The 16159-nt window shown below is 42.7% G+C and overlaps 1 protein-coding gene across 15 annotated transcripts in view; it reads left to right on the top strand.

The window, feature by feature from the left end:
* LOC106073466 (centriolin-like) overlaps nucleotides 1-16159 on the top strand; it is a 276342-nt gene that overhangs the window by 199801 nt on the left and 60382 nt on the right. For 13 of the 15 annotated variants that reach the window (XM_056040843.1, XM_056040842.1, XM_056040844.1 and 10 more), the window contains one exon: nucleotides 11154-11291. The exons of 1 other annotated variant lie outside the window; for it this stretch is intronic. In XM_056040843.1, coding sequence (XP_055896818.1) covers nucleotides 11154-11291 — 138 coding nt within the window. Of the gene's footprint in view, nucleotides 1-3958; nucleotides 4157-11153; nucleotides 11292-16159 lie in introns of those variants that run through there. One more of the 15 variants, XM_056040855.1, reaches the window with a different exon arrangement.

The following is a 16159-nucleotide window of genomic DNA, read 5'->3' on the forward strand; positions in this document are numbered from 1 at the left end:
TCTGGGACACCACAAATTCTCAAATTCTGTATGGTGACATACATGCACTACGCAAAACAGCAAGGTTTCTACCTGAGCTTTTGCAAGAGATTTTAACCTCTCAAGCCCTCACTCTAATTAAGTTTGATGATATTAATGAGAACTAAATCTCAACTAAATAGATCACACTTGTATTAGAAATTAACTGAACTACAAACTAAATAGATCACACTTGTACGTTTTCTTTTTGTTTATTTTTATTAACATAGATCTAAAAATACTACACTTAAGGCCAAAAAAGCAACATTATTATTGTATGTTTTTAAAAAACCTTCTTCTTCCTCGTTCTCATTGATATATTGAAGCGTTCAGATGACTAGACCAATACATTAGATGAACTGCACAGGGGTTTCCAAATTAGGGAGCTCCCCAAAAAGTTTTCTATCTATTGGCATGTTTTGGGGCCAGTTTCTTGTACGGGCCTCAGGGTTAGGGAGAGAGCAGTTTTGAAGGACATGGTCATCGTTCACTGGCGACACTCCACATGGGCAGATTTCACTGGTTCCAATTTTGAGTTTCCGGTACATTTGTTGTCTCACTGTTGTGTCCGGTCCTGAGTCGAAAGATTAGACGTTGATCTTGTCAGGATAGCTTATAATAGACATCACCTTTCTTGTGATTCAGATGAGAGCTTGCCCATTTCTCATTTATTTTATTTACTATTAGTTTCTTCAATTCTTCTGGATAGGAGTACAATGTTTAATTGTGAGTTTGTTCTCCCACACTTGGCGAGTGTGTCAGCCTTCTCATTTCCTTCTAGTTCTATATGTGCTGTATCCATTGAATAACAGGTTTTTTTTTTGCTGTTGTTGTTGAGCTTTATAAGTGCTTTCCTGAGTTGTTTTATATAAGAGGAATCGTTTTTTTCCAGGCTTTGGAGGATTGTTTTCACATCGGTTAGACCGTTAGAAAGACAATCTGACTGTGTGGGGTACGTGGATGATTTGCTAGCATGGAAGCAGCTAGTGCTAGTGTTTCCCTTTCTGCTCTGTGGCTGTCAGAGATCTCTCCAGTTGTAATGGATTTTTCTAGTTTTTTCCATCGGGCCATTTGATGAGTATTCCAAATATATGTATAAATAAAATACATTACGTAACGGGGAGGGTTAAGCTTAAAATCCTCCCTTCTGGAGAATTTGAGATAAAATCCCCCGCTTCAATAAAACAAAAAAAAAAAGCAAATTACAGTTACCAAAATTCATGAGCGTAACCAAAAAGGATTTTGGGGTTACCCTCACCCTCCAATACAATAATTAAAGCAAAATTATAGTTACCATTTTCTACCAGTCACTGGACTCCATTAATTAAGTGCAGTGAATTAATAATTGGTTTTTGAATTTTTAGCGGAAGAGTAGTAGTATAATATAATGTAGATGCCTCAGAATATGCATTTTTTAAGCTTAAAATACCGGAAATAACGTTAGGATCCGGGGCTCCCCCCGACTTCGCCGGGGAAGCTCGCAGCGCTCCCCCAGACTCCCTAGCTGTCAATGGCGGTGTGTACTGTCTTTCCATTAGCTAAAGGAAGAGTCTATTCTAAGGCAAAAAACGACCGAAAGAATGTGAGGTCAGAATGAAGTACGCTTTCTTTTTGTTTATTTTTATTAACATAGATCTTAAAATACTACACTTAAGGCCAAAAAAGCAACACTATTATTGTATATTACATACACACACACGCATATATATATATATATATATATATATATATATATATATATATATATATATATATATATATATATATATATATATATATATATATATATATATTGCTGTAAATCTAAGGCAAGCACTCAACGAAAGGCATGAGGTAATAATAGCCGAGGTATTTATTTACAGCTAGTATAAACAAACAGGCATAGACTTCAGCTATCAAGTCCCAGAGTGTCTTTTCTTAAGTTCCACCACTCCTTTTCTATCTAAATACTAGTGCAGACCACCGACACACTTCCCAGTGCCGCCCTAGGTCTTCAATACAGTTCACAGAGAGCACAAAGGACGGCTCTTAAGCCAAGAGAGCTCAGACTCCCAAAACTTTATCCAGATCTACAACAGTCCTTCCTCCTAGTATCAGTATGTCGTATACTGCTTGTGTTGAATGGTGCTCTGATGCGCACCTTCACTGTGGATCGGGAGCGGAGTTGAAACCAATACACACACATATATATATATTGCGGCAGGGGGAAATCCTGCTTACGCCCATGATATGACATGCCATTTGTGGGCCGGTTAATATGGTAATGCCCAGGCCGATTTTGATACACAGTCCGCCCCAGGTTGCAACGTTACATAAAAAGTAGAATTGTATTATTAAGAACATTAAATGTAGAAAATAACAAAGGAAAATTATTGTTTGTAATACTGATACATACAGTTTTGTGATTTGTGAAGATATTGTTCTCTCTTTCGCTCAATTACTCTTTCTCGCTCTCTCTCTCTCTCTCTCTCTCTCTCTAAATATATATATATATATATATATATATATATATATATATATATATATATATATATATATATATTAGGGGTGCACCGGATAGTCGCTCCGGCTCCGGCTTCTGCCGAATATCCGGCATTTTTTACTATCCGGTGCTATTCGGCTCCGGTCGGATATCACTACCGGATAGTAAACCGGATAGTAAAAAATACACCTATTTAATATGCATAAAGTGGACCTCGTTCCATTAATGTCTGTTGTAGAATGTATTAATGTTTATATTAAAACAAAATAATGTGCTTAAAAATAGAGTCATTATGAACATCGTTTATTATAAAGACAAGGCGTGTTAATAACTTAACAAAAATAGAAATGAAACTTTACATCATAAATGTTCTTTACATGCAGAGCAGCAATGGCTGACACTTTTTTCAATTTGTCTTGACCTTTGAGTAGGTTAGTTAACATGTTAAAATGCTAAATTCCTTCACTACGTCATGCTGACCAGACGTCTGTCTAGCTGTGCGGGTATATCTCCAGAGGTAGAGATGAACAACTCCCACCCCTTTTATTTGTTTAGTCCATCACATTGTTTTTTTTTTCATAGGCAGGTGACCACAAGTTGAATACGATGGACGTAGGTTTAATGTCAGCGTATGGACACCTTCTAGAGGTCACACCTTTCGAGGGAACTGAGTTGGTTTATTCAATAGTTATTCTTTATTACCGGGGCTGGAGTCCGGCTGGACTACCATAGCCACACCTCTCATGTAACTAGGACTAGGTATATCCAGATGAACAACTCCCTCCCCCTTTTATTTGTTTAGTTCATCACATTCAGTTCATTGATTGACAGGTGACCCCAAGTCAGGTACGATGGACGTAAGCCCTCCTTAGAGGTCACACGAGGGAACTATGTTTGTTTACTTAGTAGTTAATCTTAATTGGGGGGGGGGACTGGACTGGATCCGGAAAAAGAGTTTGCTTATTTGGAGAAAAATCTTAATCACGTGGTTGGGCTAGAGGCCACACCTTTTCAAGTGTGCCGAATTACTTGAACATAAATCTAAATTAGTAAGCTGGACAAAAATCACACGCACCTAAACGAGTGACCTTTAGCTACACAGAACACAAACCGCGAGATTATATAGCCCAGTAAGCCAGTAACTAATTATTTTGTAGAAGACACGACCAGGGCTATCTTTAAATGGAGAGCTAAACACCCCCTACTCTTTATTTTATTTCTTTGGTCCTTGACACCCAATTTATTGATAGACATTGACCATTTGTAAGCCAGAATGAAAAAACACAACGTGCTAACAAAGGATATTACACTGTCAATAAATATTACGGTTAAATAATTTTTCTAACGTGTTAACTTGAATATTACTCCTTCAGTTAAGTGTCTTGATTTGATAACATATTCTTAATAATTTGTGACAGTCAATTAACTCCTTGTTATTACTATTTTTGTTTACTTAAGATGTGTACTTAGCCACTGTGTATCAGGCGAGGACGACTTTTACACACCTGACATCCATAGGCTTACTATCGTTCCCTTTTGTAACAGTTACTGAAACTACGAATAAAATAATTAATAAGTAATAATTAAGGAAGATGTTCTTTGCATTTAATATTTCTTACGTACGTTCTTTGCACAATAAAATAAAACAAAGATGTGCATGTTTGCGTGTGTGTATTTTTTTGCCTTGTATTAAAATCATTAGAAAGAAAGCTAATTTCATTGTTTAATGCTTTTGACTTAATAAATAACGGAAAACCTTACACAGTACATTTTAAAATCGCATAAAATAAATTGAATAATAGTACCGCAGTTAGATCTAGAAAACAAAGAAACAATATGCTGGAGCGTAAAAAAACAACAACAACCCTTGACCTCTAACTAGTGGACGGTATAATTTATCTATATGCTTGACTGACCATGCCAATGTGTTATGTTTTTTGACTGACACCCAACTCTATTGTGTGCGTATGCTCAAGGAAAAAACAATGCTTGATGGTTAACACAAACAACTATACACACTACACTAGGACTACATGTGTAGGCTCACTAGGTATATTTGACCAGGGTGTTGTTCTGAAATTCATGAACACATACATCCGACCACTATACAAGGCAGATTGCACTTTACTTATGAGAGATTTACATTAGTAACTAGTTAAATATATACTAACATATTTTACATTGACCTTCCTACACACATCCTTTACAGTTGGTGGCATCGTACATACACACAGACACACTCATGCTACACATATTTTTAGAAATACTGTTAAGCTTGAATAAATCAATCAGTAACAGAGTTTAAAACAATAACGTATATAAAAGGAAAAAAAATAAAACCAACCAATATAGGTATGTTATTTAACAGTTTCGTAAAATGTTCAGCAACACAAGCTATTAACAAGACACTTAGGTATCCGGCTCCGGCACCGTCCCCGGCCGAATATCAAATTTTACTATCCGGTCATATCCGGCCCCGGCCGGATACCAAAAAGTACTATCCGGTGCACCCCTAATATATATATATATATATATATATATATATTGTTACGAATCTCACTATCCAGGCTCTCTGCAAACTGCACCTTACACCACCAACTTAAAGAACTTGACAACTCAGGGCTCCAAAGCAACGTAACACTTTAATAGTTGAATAATTAACAGCCAAATACTGTACAATTGGCAACACGTACACTGTACAAATATCTCTCCGATAACACCGTTCCGCCGTATCAACTCTTGCACTGGCCTCTCCGACTCGTTCCGGGCTTGCACTGGGTTCAACAGTTCAGGACTGACTTCACACACTAGGCTCGTTGTGTCGGACTCGATCACAGACCAAGATCAAGACGCCGTTCGCCTTAACTGTACTTGATAGTACTCCGCACTGAACCGTCGTAATGCTCCGTACAGAACCACACCGTTGAACTGTGCTGTAGTCAACCGGACTGTAGTGAACCGGGCTCTGAACCCCTGCCGTGAACCTCCTTTCTGAACCTTGCTGTATTGAGCCCCTTTTTTCAACCGTCTTGACTGCGACACCTCCGCTCTTTATATAGGGTCCCTACTGCCCTTCTCGAACCGGACAGAACGCCGCTCGACGTTTCTAGGTGGTCAGATGACTACAACTTTCGTGACGCTCCTGAGCTCTGTTCACGACGTCGATCCTTCCCGAACCGCCGTGTTGACACTCGTCTCGGCTGACAGTCGTAACTCGTCACGGTTGACCGCTCGTCTAGCGCTGGCCTGGGGCGATTTGCGTCGGCTGACTACACACACACCACTACCCCCATTTGTGCCACCACCAGGTTTATAACAATGCCCCTTCCTTAGATCTGTCCGTCCCGGACAGAATCAACATCATGACATTGGCTGTAAAGTTTCATCGCTGCAGGCGGGGGTCGATCAGTGGCAGTTGGCTTGCCTCTTGAGCTTGATGGAGCCATCCATGTTGCAGTCAGCTTCCTTCTTCTCCTCCAGTTGGCCTTCACCTGTTTGCCTCGACGTCGTGCTTTCATCGCCACCCAGGTTGAATTTAGTAAACGTTTTCTTCTTTTCCTCCAGTTAGCCTTCATCTGGTTGCATTGATGTCGTGAGCGCATCGTCATCCATGTTGCACTCAGGAAAAGTCGCCTTCTTCTTCTTCTCCGCCAGTTGGTCTTCATGTGGCTGCAGTTATTTCTTGGTTGAATCACCATGCACGTTGGACTACGCAAACGCCACCTTCTTCTTTTCCTCCAGTTGATCGTCCTCTTGTTGCAGTGACGTTTTGGTTGCATCGCTCTCTTGTCTGTCGGTACTGAGGACAGCCACTTGACACATGGAGAGGTATAGGATGTAAGGGCAGGGATTGCCAAGATTGTTGACCAAAGAGGTGGCTTTATAGGGCTTTGCGAAGAAGGACTGGGATGGGCTTCAAATCCACAGAACAGGGAATTGTGGGACAGGTCATCATCTTCAGCCTTGTCTGGGGGGCATGCTTGTGGGGCAGGTTGGTAACACCCCTCGTGCAAAGGTCCCTCGTCTTCGGCTTCAGGCTCCATTTGGCTTTCTTCACCACCATCAGGACCTCTCTCTCTCGTCTCAGTATCGGGCCAATTGCCTGTTGGTTTCAGACCTGGTCGATGACTTTCATCGTGCGAATGTCCATCAACTTCAACGTCAAGCTTCCTTGGATTCTTTTCACCACCATCAGGACTTTCCTCTCCAGTCTTGGCAGCCTGACCAACGTCTGTTGGGTGCCGATCTGGCTGGTATCTTCCGACTTGCAATTGTCTCTCAACGACTTCATCAAGTATCATTGGGTTCTCATGATCACTACCAGGGCTTCTCTCGCTGATCTTAGCATCTGGACGAACGTCTGTAGAGTCCAAGCCTCGTCGGTAGCTTTCATCATGTAAACGTCCCTCAGCAACAGGCTTGTAGGCAAACTCAGCGTTCTCTTGATCTGTCTCTTTCGGCTCCACAAGTCTGTACTCCTTGTTTTCGGATTCACAGGCAGCACCACATTCATCAGCATTGCCGTTGTCACTGCATATTTCTTCAAAGCTTTGGGTGGGTAGTAGTTCATTGTTTAACGATGGCGCAGCTCCTTTATCTTTCAAGTCTCTTTGGTCGTACAGGCTTTCTTCCACCACGTTCATCGTTTTCACCACGGGGCTCGTCACTTCCTTCACTGAGGTACCCATCTCTTTAATCTCTCTACAGAAGTCCTCGGTGCACTTCTTCAGTGTCACACTCATAGCCCGAATACCGTCTTGTAAAGAGTTCATGAACTCTCCAAAATCTGGTGCGACTTCAAACAGATACGTGTCTGGATCTTCCTCTTCTTCAGCTATGCATTCTCGGAGGCGTGCTTGTAAGGTTTCTTTATTTCCGCTCGTTTTCAGATCTCGATCACGGAGTTCTTGCTTCAGTTCTCTAAATTCAAGTTCGTACAGCAGTTTCAGACGAGCCATAGTAGATCCGATCCAATCCGATTCCGATTCTATCCCACTTCTGACACCAGTTGTTACGAATCTCACTATCCAGGCTCTCTGCAAACTGCACCTTACACCACCAACTTAAAGAACTTGACAACTCAGGGCTCCAAAGCAACATAACACTTTAATAGTCGAATAATTAACAGCCAAATACTGTACAATTGGCAACATGTACTCTGTACAAATATCTCTCCGATAACACCGTTCCGCCGTATCAACTCTTGCACTGGCCTCTCCGACTCGTTCCGGGCTTGCACTGGGTTCAACAGTTCAGGACTGACTTCACACACTAGGCTCGTTGTGTCGGACTCGATCACAGACCAAGATCAAGACGCCGTTCGCCTCAACTGTACTTGATAGTACTCCGCACTGAACCGTCGTAATGCTCCGTACAGAACCACACCGCTGAACTGTGCTGTAGTCAACCGGACTGTAGTGAACCGGGCTCTGAACCCCTGCCGTGAACCTCCTTTCTGAACCTTGCTGTATTGAGCCCCTTTTTTCAACCGTCTTGACTGCGACATCTCCGCTCTTTATATAGGGTCCCTACTGGCCTTCTCGAACCGGACAGAACGCCGCTCGACGTTTCTAGGTGGTCAGATGACTACAACTTTCGTGACGCTCCTGAGCTCTGTTCACGACGTCGATCCTTCCCGAACCGCCGTGTTGACACTCGTCTCGGCTGACAGTCGTAACTCGTCACGGTTGACCGCTCGTCTAGCGCTGGCCTGGGGCGATTTGCGTCGGCTGACTACACACACACCACTACCCCCGTTTGTGCCACCACCAGGTTTATAACAATATATATATAACAATATATATATATATATATATATATATATATATATATATATATTAAATTATTAAATATGCAATAGATTTTTTTTTCATAAAAATACACCAATTTTAAAACAATACATAAATGTGAAGGAGATTTAGTTTACAATATGTTAACAAAGAAGGATTTTGTTTGTGTATTTTCAGTATCATTTAGTGACTTTAGTCAAATATATTTATAAAATGTACAAGAAATATTCACAACAAATATAAAAATTAGTTACCTGTAGTTTTTTTCTGGAACATTAGCTACTAAAATTAAAAGAAAACATTTATGTTTGCTTATAAAGGCTAAGAATGCACTTTGTATGTAAATGTTACGCACATTTTTTAAAATGTACCGCTTATTTAGCGACCTTCGTGAGGTAGCGTGACGACCGCGGTCACATATACCTAAATTAGTTCCCTCAAAAGGTTTTAAATCATCCGGATTTTTAAAAAAAATAAATAGCATATAAACGGTAAATGAAATCTCTAAACTGGCATATTAGTTTGGTGTAGTCTGTTTGTAGTCTGTCCGTCATCTTTAATTTTCCTTCCAAAATATCGAAAAAAAAGTTTCGTTGGTAAGTTGTTCCGCATTTTGTTTCTTAACATGCAAATGTCAAAAGGTCGAAAAAATCTAACTATCGTTAACAGGTATTTTTGGAATTTTTTTTTTTACTAAAAAACATTGATGAAATTGACACGTAATTTTAATTTAATTTTCATTCCAAGGGGCCTAAAAATCTCATTATCGACAATTGATTATTTCATTATTTTTTTAATTTAAAAACATAGGCCTATTAGCGTTAATCGACTTTTTGAAATCGATTTTTTGCCAAAGCGGCGAAAAATTTTGTTATCGATAATAGTGTGACGAAATACGTCCCCTTCAATCCTAAACTGACCAGTGCAGAACTACCACCCCCTTAACCACTAGTTTAGCATTGTACAAATATCTTGTTACACCGATTTTAGATCTGATCACCCACTATAGGCCACAAACACACATCCCAAGTTACGCCCCAAACGCACTCACACGGCCATTAAGTCCATAGATATTAAAATTTGGTGTCTACATACATCACTTTGGGTTGAAACTCCTAACGTCCATTGCTATTGAAATCGTTCCTGTCCACCAAGGCATTGGACGATGGTCAAGCCTGATAAGCGTTACGTTGTTCCACTGTCTTCCTCCCTTGTCTCCCCCCCCCCTTCCAAGGTCGCGGGATAAAGAAGAACAGGTGGACAAGTTCTAAGGAAACCATTGGTCCAAGTTAACTATCCTAATTCAGAAAACTTGATCACCATTGGATCCGGCACGACTCTAACACACCACGTGGGTCTCGGGTACCTATGAAGGCTGGAGACGAAAGTCACAGATTATTGTAACACTATATCAGACTCGACGAAAAGTCAGAAGACTCTCAAGTCAACAACTTTGTTTGGGAACTTGTATTAGGCAAAGTGGCCTCCTACACCAGGGCTGGCGTGTTAGTTGCCCGAAGGGAGATCCCAGCAGCTCTCCACACATTGCCGTTGAGTGTGAGTCACTCTTCACCCTCGAACAGAACTGAAGACATTCCAGACTAAAGTCACCTTCCCTGCTTTGTGAGTGCAAGTTAGCTGGTCCCTTGAAGTCTCTCTCTATGACGTTTCAGAAAGTACACAAGTTAGCTAGTCTCTTGAAGTCTCTCTCTATAACGATCGAGAAGTACACAAGTTAGCTAGTCTCTTGAAGTCTCTCTCTATAACAATCGAGAAAGTACACAAGTTAGCTAGTCTCTTGAAGTCTCTCTCTATAACGATCGAGAAGTACACAAGTTAGCTAGTCTCTTGAAGTCTCTCTCTATGACGTTTCAGAAAGTACACAAGTTAGCTAGTCTCTTGAAGTCTCTCTCGCTATAACAATTGAGAAAGTACACAAGTTAACTGGTCTCTTGAAGTCTCTCTCGCTACAACAATTGAGAAAGTACACAAGTTAACTGGTCTCTTGAAGTCTCTCTCGCTATAACAATTGAGAAAGTACACAAGTTAGCTAGTCTCTTGAAGTCTCTCTCTATAACGATCGAGAAGTACACAAGTTAGCTAGTCTCTTGAAGTCTCTTTCTATAACAATTGAGAAAGTACACAAGTTAGCTAGTCTCTTGAAGTCTCTCTCTATAACAATTGAGAAAGTACACAAGTTAACTGGTCTCTTGAAGTCTCTCTCTCTATAACAATTGAGAAAGTACACAAGTTAACTGGTCTCTTGAAGTCTCTCTCGCTATAACAATTGAGAAAGTACACAAGTTAACTGGTCTCTTGAAGTCTCTCTCGCTATAACAATTGAGAAAGTACACAAGTTAGCTAGTCTCTTGAAGTCTCTCTCTCTATAACGATCGAGAAGTACACAAGTTAGCTAGTCTCTTGAAGTCTCTTTCTATAACAATTGAGAAAGTACACAAGTTAGCTAGTCTCTTGAAGTCTCTTTCTATAACAATTGAGAAAGTACACAAGTTAGCTAGTCTCTTGAAGTCTCTCTCTATAACGTTTGAGAAAGTACACAAGTTAGCTAGTCTCTTGAAGTCTCTCTCTATAACAATTGAGAAAGTACACAAGTTAGCTAGTCTCTTGAAGTCTCTTTATAACAATTGAGAAAGTACACAAGTTAGCTAGTCCCTTGAAGTCTCTGTATATAACATTAAGGGAGAAAAAAAATTCTGGAAACAATAGAGAAAGTAAAGGAAAAAATCCTATTATTAGCCGCCATGTTGCACAAGTGTTATATTATTAGCTTCCCCCCCCCCCTCCCCCGTGTTTCACAAGTTTGATGGATAATGTAAAAATTTTGTTTTTCTATCTATGACTAGGAAATTAAAAATGTTGAACAACGCTCATCAAATCAAGTTGCTCAACTTCAGACGCTAGCTGAAAAGCATTTTAATCGAGCTAACCTTCTTGAAAGCGAGTTAACTCAAGCCAAGAAAGAGCTTTACTTAGGCAAACAAGTAAGATGAAGTGCTCGAGACAATGTCTTTTTACCCTAGTTGTTATTTGTTGTAGCATACTGAATCTCAAGTTTGATTGAATAGAAGAAAGTTTAAATTAAACCTTGCTTGCCCTCTTATAAAATTAGAAATATTGCATTTAGTTAGTGAATTAAGTATTAAAATTAACGCAATTTTTAAAAACTGACATCAAATGCTGCAAAGACTTTTAAAAGCCTCATTTCTCTTGAGACATCAATATTAGAGATTCAATTAGACTTGGTTGAATTCCTCACGAATCTCTGAACACAATTATGGGCAGTTATTGACAAACTTCTATTCTGGAGCGTTGCCACAGTTAATGACAATGTTTCTGTTTCAACTTTTTTCCTATCTCGCCTCATGTCATTTCCCTCTAGGAGAGGTTCATACCAGCACACAGTCTGTCTCCATGTTGTCCCGAGTTGCATCCACATACGTTCATTGATGTCTCTAGGCGAGGTTCATACCAGCACACAGTCTGTCTCCATGTTGTCCCGAGTTGCACCCACATACATTCATTGATGTGTCTAGGCGAGGTTCATACCAGCACACAGTCTGTCTCCATGTTGTCCCGAGTTGCATCCACATACGTTCATTGATGTCTCTAGGCGAGGTTCATACCAGCACACAGTCTGTCTCCATGTTGTCCCGAGTTGCACCCACATACGTTCATTGATGTCTCTAGGCGAGGTTCATGCCAGCACACAGTCTGTCTCCATGTTGTCCCGAGTTGCATCCACATACGTTCATTGATGTCTCTAGGCGAGGTTCATACCAGCACACAGTCTGTCTCCATGTTGTCCGAGTTGCACCCACATACTTTAATTGATGTCTCTAGGCGAGGTTCATACCAGCACACAGTCTGTCTCCATGCTGTCCGAGTTGCACCTACATACGTTCATTGATGTCTCTAGGCGAGGTTCATACCAGCACACAGTCTGTCTCCATGCTGCCCGAGTTGCATCCACATACGTTCATTGATGTCTCTAGGCGAGGTTCATACCAGCACACAGTCTGTCTCCATGTTGCACCCACATACGTTCATTGATGTCTCTAGGCGAGGTTCATACCAGCACACAGTCTGTCTCCATGTTGCACCCACATACGTTCATTGATGTCTCTAGGCGAGGTTCATACCAGCACACAGTCTGTCTCCATGCTGTCCGAGTTGCACCTACATACGTTCATTGATGTCTCTAGGCGAGGTTCATACCAGCACACAGTCTGTCTCCATGTTGTCCCGAGTTGCATCCACATACGTTCATTGATGTCTCTAGGCGAGGTTCATACCAGCACACAGTCTGTCTCCATGCTGTCCGAGTTGCACCTACATACGTTCATTGATGTCTCTAGGCGAGGTTCATACCAGCACACAGTCTGACTCCATGCTGCCCGAGTTGCATCCACATACGTTCATTGATGTCTCTAGGCGAGTTTCATACCAGCACACAGTCTGTCTCCATGTTGCACCCACATACGTTCATTGATGTCTCTAGGCGAGGTTCATACCAGCACACAGTCTGTCTCCATGTTGCACCCACATACGTTCATTGATGTCTCTAGGCGAGGTTCATACCAGCACACAGTCTGTCTCCATGCTGTCCGAGTTGCACCCACATACGTTCATTGATGTCTCTAGGCGATGTTCATACCAGCACACAGTCTGTCTCCATGTTGCACCCACATACGTTCATTGATGTCTCTAGGCGAGGTTCATACCAGCACACAGTCTGTCTCCATGCTGTCCGAGTTGCATCCACATACGTTCATTGATGTCTCTAGGCGAGGTTCATACCAGCACACAGTCTGTCTCCATATTGTCCGAGTTGCACCCACATACGTTCATTGATGTCTCTAGGCGAGGTTCATGCCAGCACACAGTCTGTCTCCATGTTGTCCCGAGTTGCATCCACATACGTTCATTGATGTCTCTAGGCGAGGTTCATACCAGCACACAGTCTGTCTCCATGTTGTCCGAGTTGCACCCACATACTTTAATTGATGTCTCTAGGCGAGGTTCATACCAGCACACAGTCTGTCTCCATGCTGTCCGAGTTGCACCTACATACGTTCATTGATGTCTCTAGGCGAGGTTCATACCAGCACACAGTCTGTCTCCATGCTGCCCGAGTTGCATCCACATACGTTCATTGATGTCTCTAGGCGAGGTTCATACCAGCACACAGTCTGTCTCCATGTTGCACCCACATACGTTCATTGATGTCTCTAGGCGAGGTTCATACCAGCACACAGTCTGTCTCCATGTTGCACCCACATACGTTCATTGATGTCTCTAGGCGAGGTTCATACCAGCACACAGTCTGTCTCCATGCTGTCCGAGTTGCACCTACATACGTTCATTGATGTCTCTAGGCGAGGTTCATACCAGCACACAGTCTGTCTCCATGTTGTCCCGAGATGCATCCACATACGTTCATTGATGTCTCTAGGCGAGGTTCATACCAGCACACAGTCTGTCTCCATGTTGTCCCGAGTTGCACCCACATACATTCATTGATGTCTCTAGGCGAGGTTCATACCAGCACACAGTCTGTCTCCATGTTGTCCCGAGTTGCATCCACATACGTTCATTGATGTCTCTAGGCGAGGTTCATACCAGCACACAGTCTGTCTCCATGTTGTCCCGAGTTGCACCCACATACGTTCATTGATGTCTCTAGGCGAGGTTCATGCCAGCACACAGTCTGTCTCCATGTTGTCCCGAGTTGCATCCACATACGTTCATTGATGTCTCTAGGCGAGGTTCATACCAGCACACAGTCTGTCTCCATGCTGTCCGAGTTGCACCCACATACGTTCATTGATGTCTCTAGGCGATGTTCATACCAGCACACAGTCTGTCTCCATGTTGCACCCACATACGTTCATTGATGTCTCTAGGCGAGGTTCATACCAGCACACAGTCTGTCTCCATGCTGTCCGAGTTGCATCCACATACGTTCATTGATGTCTCTAGGCGAGGTTCATACCAGCACACAGTCTGTCTCCATATTGTCCGAGTTGCACCCACATACGTTCATTGATGTCTCTAGGCGAGGTTCATGCCAGCACACAGTCTGTCTCCATGTTGTCCCGAGTTGCATCCACATACGTTCATTGATGTCTCTAGGCGAGGTTCATACCAGCACACAGTCTGTCTCCATGTTGTCCGAGTTGCACCCACATACTTTAATTGATGTCTCTAGGCGAGGTTCATACCAGCACACAGTCTGTCTCCATGCTGTCCGAGTTGCACCTACATACGTTCATTGATGTCTCTAGGCGAGGTTCATACCAGCACACAGTCTGTCTCCATGCTGCCCGAGTTGCATCCACATACGTTCATTGATGTCTCTAGGCGAGGTTCATACCAGCACACAGTCTGTCTCCATGTTGCACCCACATACGTTCATTGATGTCTCTAGGCGAGGTTCATACCAGCACACAGTCTGTCTCCATGTTGCACCCACATACGTTCATTGATGTCTCTAGGCGAGGTTCATACCAGCACACAGTCTGTCTCCATGCTGTCCGAGTTGCACCTACATACGTTCATTGATGTCTCTAGGCGAGGTTCATACCAGCACACAGTCTGTCTCCATGTTGTCCCGAGATGCATCCACATACGTTCATTGATGTCTCTAGGCGAGGTTCATACCAGCACACAGTCTGTCTCCATGTTGTCCCGAGTTGCACCCACATACATTCATTGATGTCTCTAGGCGAGGTTCATACCAGCACACAGTCTGTCTCCATGTTGTCCCGAGTTGCATCCACATACGTTCATTGATGTCTCTAGGCGAGGTTCATACCAGCACACAGTCTGTCTCCATGTTGTCCCGAGTTGCACCCACATACGTTCATTGATGTCTCTAGGCGAGGTTCATGCCAGCACACAGTCTGTCTCCATGTTGTCCCGAGTTGCATCCACATACGTTCATTGATGTCTCTAGGCGAGGTTCATACCAGCACACAGTCTGTCTCCATGTTGTCCGAGTTGCACCCACATACTTTAATTGATGTCTCTAGGCGAGGTTCATACCAGCACACAGTCTGTCTCCATGCTGTCCGAGTTGCACCTACATACGTTCATTGATGTCTCTAGGCGAGGTTCATACCAGCACACAGTCTGTCTCCATGTTGCACCCACATACGTTCTTTGATGTCTCTAGGCGAGGTTCATACCAGCACACAGTCTGTCTCCATGCTGTCCGAGTTGCACCCACATACGTTCATTGATGTCCCTAGGCGAGGTTCATACCAGCACACAGTCTGTCTCCATGTTGCACCTACATACGTTCATTGATGTCTCTAGGCGAGGTTCATACCAGCACACAGTCTGTCTCCATGCTGTCCGAGTTGCACCCACATACGTTCATTGATGTCTCTAGGCGAGGTTCATACCAGCACACAGTCTGTTTCCATGTTGCACCTACATACGTTTATTGATGTCTCTAGGCGAGGTTCATACCAGCACACAGTCTGTCTCCATGTTGTCCGAGTTGCATCCACATACGTTCATTGATGTCTCTAGGCGAGGTTCATACCAGCACACAGTCTGTCTCCATGTTGCACCCACATACGTTTATTGATGTCTCTAGGCGAGGTTTATACCAGCACACAGCCTGTCTCCATGCTGTCCGAGTTGCACCCACATACGTTCATTGATGTCTCTAGGCGAGGTTCATACCAGCACACAGTCTGTCTCCATGTTGTCCGAGTTGCACCCACATACGTTCATTGATGTCTCTAGGCGAGGTTCATACCAGCACACAGTCTGTCTCCATGTTGCACCCACATACGTTTATTGATGTCTCTAGGCGAGGTTTATACCAGCACACAGCCTG

This window comes from Biomphalaria glabrata, chromosome 9, assembly GCF_947242115.1.
Source record: "Biomphalaria glabrata chromosome 9, xgBioGlab47.1, whole genome shotgun sequence".
In the NCBI taxonomy this organism is placed as follows: domain Eukaryota; kingdom Metazoa; phylum Mollusca; class Gastropoda; family Planorbidae; genus Biomphalaria; species Biomphalaria glabrata.